Genomic DNA, 3,874 nt, shown 5'->3' on the forward strand with positions numbered 1-3,874 from the left:
AGAAAATATTTGATGAACAGAATAAACTGGTGAATATAATAGAATCAGGGGCATAGAATGGGAGTGGACTGACAATTCTCAGGGTAAAAGGGGTGTGGGAGGTGTGGGAAGAGACTGGAAAAAAATCGTACACCTATGGATGAGGACACTTGTGGGGGCAGAGGGTAACAGCAGTGGGTGGGGTGGGAACCGGGTGGAGGGGAGCTATAGGGGGAAAACAGAGGAACAATTGTAATAATCTAGACAATAAAGATTTAATTAGAAAAAAAAAGAAATATGAAAGGACAGGTGGTCCAATTAGTAGGCTAAAAGCTGAGAATACTTTATTTTCTCACATTTGTCTAAGCTACACAATTCAGAAATCCAATGTGCTAGGGTAGGAGTTGGCAAATAACTGTATTTTCTGTGAAGGACCGGACAGTAAATATTTTAGGCTTTTGGGCCATAAAATCTCTGTCCCAACTCTGCCATTATAGTGTGAAAGCAACTATGTATACACATAAATGAATAGGCATGGCTGTATTCCAATACTTTCTTTACAAAAACAGAAAACTGGCTGGATTGGCTTTCACTTTGTAATCTGCAGACCCCTATGCTAGAAGAAAGGACAGAACTACTTTACTATATTTTTGGTTATTATTTTTATACTGTGTAAGAGCAAACTGATATTTTACCTTCATACAGATGGCAATTTTCAGCTAAATTACTGGTTTTGGCGAACTTTCTCATATTTTCAGGTAGATCCTCAAGCTTCCTCTTCAAGACAGTTTTGCTTCTCATATCTTCTGTGTCTGAGTCCCCACCCACATTTTTTTTCCTAGACTGAATCAAATTAATCAATTCTTTGAATCTATCCTTATCATGATCCAAAGAGTGAGATGACTTCTGCTTTCCAGGTTTAATAGTCTCACCCCTTGAGTTATTTCGTTTCCCAAATTTCTTTTTTGTGCCATTCATTTCTTCGTGGCCTTCATAATCTGAAAGTTGACCGAACTGTTGAAGTTTTCTATTGTCTTCAAATAGCTCTTTTAACTGACAAATAGGTAACTGATACATTTCAGGCCGAAAAATATAGGTATGCAAACAATCATCAATATGGGATTTATTTCTTGGAGCTGGGTATAAGAATTTTTTATCATCTAATCGTGAATCATATGGAAACATAATAAACTCTCGTTTACCTGAACCAAAACCTCGCTTAAAAAATTCACTTACATACTTTTGAACACCAGAATGAAAATTTATACTATTTATATCTTTTAATTCCTTTCGACACCGAATCAAAGCAAACTGTAAAAACTGAGTTATTTTCAATATATCTGGCATGCTCTCGTGTCTCTCTGGTGGTGCTACATTGGTTGAACCTTTTTGTGCTGGTGCTACATTGGTTGAACCTTTTTGTGCTGTAAACAAACAAAAAGAGTAAGCCATGTTAGCAATGAAGAAACTAATCAAATACAGATCTACATATTGTCAAAGAAATGTTAACATTCATACATTAATGGTGAACCAAACTCGTATGTACCTTAATACATATATGTAACATAGAAATATATGAATCACATGTTTCTAAGTCTAGGGGACTAAAACAAGCCGATGAGAAACTAAAACAAAGGAAATTATAGAACATATTTTTAAAGGGGAAAATACCCACTCATTGAAGATCTCATTTCCTTTTGTAACTAGGCCTTTCAACTTGGGGCAAGCAAAATGTCAGGAGAAATAAAGAAGCAGGGCAAGATATGAGGCTCCTCGCAAGATAGTCTTACCCAGGATAGCAATGGCATTCCTTCCTGTTATAAGAACTTCGTAAGAACTCTATCCCCATAAGGAGATGTGCAGGCACTGAGTGCTACAACTGAGAATCTCATTCTTAATCTAACAGTGAAAGACATTAGTGGGAATTTTATCTTAATATAGCACTAAAGTTAGTTCTTAGGAATGGTGAAAAGCAAATTTTGTCGGATATCAGTGTGAAAAATTCTAATTAATTTTGAATGGCCTAATATTTAACCCAGCACATGATGCTTTTACAGTTGTTAAATCTGAATGCAAAAATGAACTAAGATTTTTTAAAAATCATATTTTATAAAACCCTGAAAAATTAAGCCATTGTGTTATAACGATTACAATCAACATTTAGTGAAAAAACGATTAAAACCCAAATAATTTTTCATAGTAAAAAATAACAAATCAAGTCATATAATTTGTACTTTACTTTGCTAATAGCTCTTACTACCCCCAGTACTTCCTAAAACATGATGTAAGAAAAACAAACTGCTTAGGGAGTTATCTGGAAATTTCAATATAAGACTGGATTTAGACAGTCAAAGAACTTACAAGTAACTATGCCTCTAGGTTCTTGAAATAGAAACAAAGCATGTAGGATTCGAGATCTGGCAGTTTGATGTTCTAAAAAAAAAAAAAAGAAGTCAAATTAATTGGCAATGTGTTTTACCCTAAAAACTTAATAAAGAACTATAAAAATTAAAGACATTACCTACCATATGGAGAAACCATTTGATAAGGAGAGAGAAGAAAAAGGTATCCTCGGTCTCCCAAAGGTTTAACCAGAACCTGCATTTTTAGAAGAGGGAAGAAGTTTAATCTGCTTTATTATTACTAACCATAAGGCAGACACAGAAGTTTCTGCTAATTGGTTCTTGATCATCTTTAGAAAAATTATTGTTCCTTAATTGTTAAAAACTCTTTTCCAACTCTGCTAATTCACAGAATTCTAATAAAATATTCTTTAGTTTTCGTAACTTAAGTGAGAAAATTCTTCTAATTTACTATGAAACCAACTTGCTGATTTCCCCTTGACACTAAAATACAAGGATCAAACTAAAGCCTTCAAAAGCAATTCAAAAGACATGTTAATTGCAAAGGCAGTGTGCTGGATGTTGGAAATATAAAACAAGTATGACACAAATGCTGCCTTTAAGAGTTCAGGCTAATCACAAATGAAATGTGTTGCTAATTCTTCAGACACTTAATGAAAATCTTTCACACGTAAGGCAAATTGCCTTGCCAGAAATAACTTCAAAGAAAAAACAAAATATCTGATCACTACTAGTTTATAATTGGGTGGACAGAGCAACACAGGAAATATCAATAATTAGATTAAGTCAGACGAATTCTTAAAAAGATTTACAAAGCAACATGAAGGGAAAAATACAGTTCATTTATGATCAGAAAAGAAACTGAAAGTGTACTGGAGGTGAATTTTGAAGGATGGGTACAGTGCCAAGAGCCTGAGGTTGGGGGAAAGACATTTCAACAGAGGCAACATCATGAACAAAGGCAGAGTTATAATATGATAGACATCAGAATACCTATGACTGGCAAAAGGGTGAGAACAGATTAAGACAAATGTACAAGTAAGTATACAAAGAAAGATCCTAGGATAAATTATAAAAAGACAAGAATGCCAGGGTAGCCAGGAATGCACTGGAGAGTATACCCTTCTGAACTGGAATGATTCCCTTGAAAGAAAACTTGTGCTACAAATCCCTATTAAATAATTCCAATAAACAAAATTTGTGTAAGGGCCCATAATTTAAAGGCTGAAAACTGACTGTGCTACCAATTTACATTTAATAAAAACATTGTTTGAACACTCAAAAGGTAGACAATGTACATGAAAATTTTGTTTCAGACTCAAACACTTTTATCTAAAAGTTTTATATATCACAGAGGCCCGGTGGACAAAAATTTGTGCACTCTGGGGCGGGGGTGGTCCCTCAGCCTGGCCTGTGCCCTCTCGCAGTCTGGGACCCCTCAGGAGATAACGACCTGCTGGCTTAGGCCTGTTCCCGGGTGGCAGAGGGCAGGCCCAATCCCTAGGTGCAGCCCCTGGTTGGGCTCAGAGCAG

At 35.5% G+C, this 3,874-nt stretch overlaps 1 protein-coding gene across 3 annotated transcripts in view; it reads right to left on the minus strand.

Moving 5' to 3' along the window:
• Positions 1 to 3,874, minus strand: part of FAM208A (family with sequence similarity 208 member A) — a 48,081-nt gene that overhangs the window by 21,194 nt on the left and 23,013 nt on the right. For all 3 annotated transcript variants that reach the window (XM_015571191.1, XM_015571189.1, XM_015571196.1), the window contains exons 11-13: positions 2,505 to 2,577; positions 2,341 to 2,412; positions 675 to 1,403 (exon numbers count right to left, since the gene is read on the minus strand). In XM_015571191.1, coding sequence (XP_015426677.1) covers positions 675 to 1,403; positions 2,341 to 2,412; positions 2,505 to 2,577 — 874 coding nt within the window. The remainder of the gene's footprint in view (positions 1 to 674; positions 1,404 to 2,340; positions 2,413 to 2,504; positions 2,578 to 3,874) is intronic.

This window comes from Myotis davidii, unplaced genomic scaffold, assembly GCF_000327345.1.
Source record: "Myotis davidii unplaced genomic scaffold, ASM32734v1 scaffold111, whole genome shotgun sequence".
Taxonomy (NCBI): Eukaryota; Metazoa; Chordata; class Mammalia; order Chiroptera; family Vespertilionidae; genus Myotis; species Myotis davidii.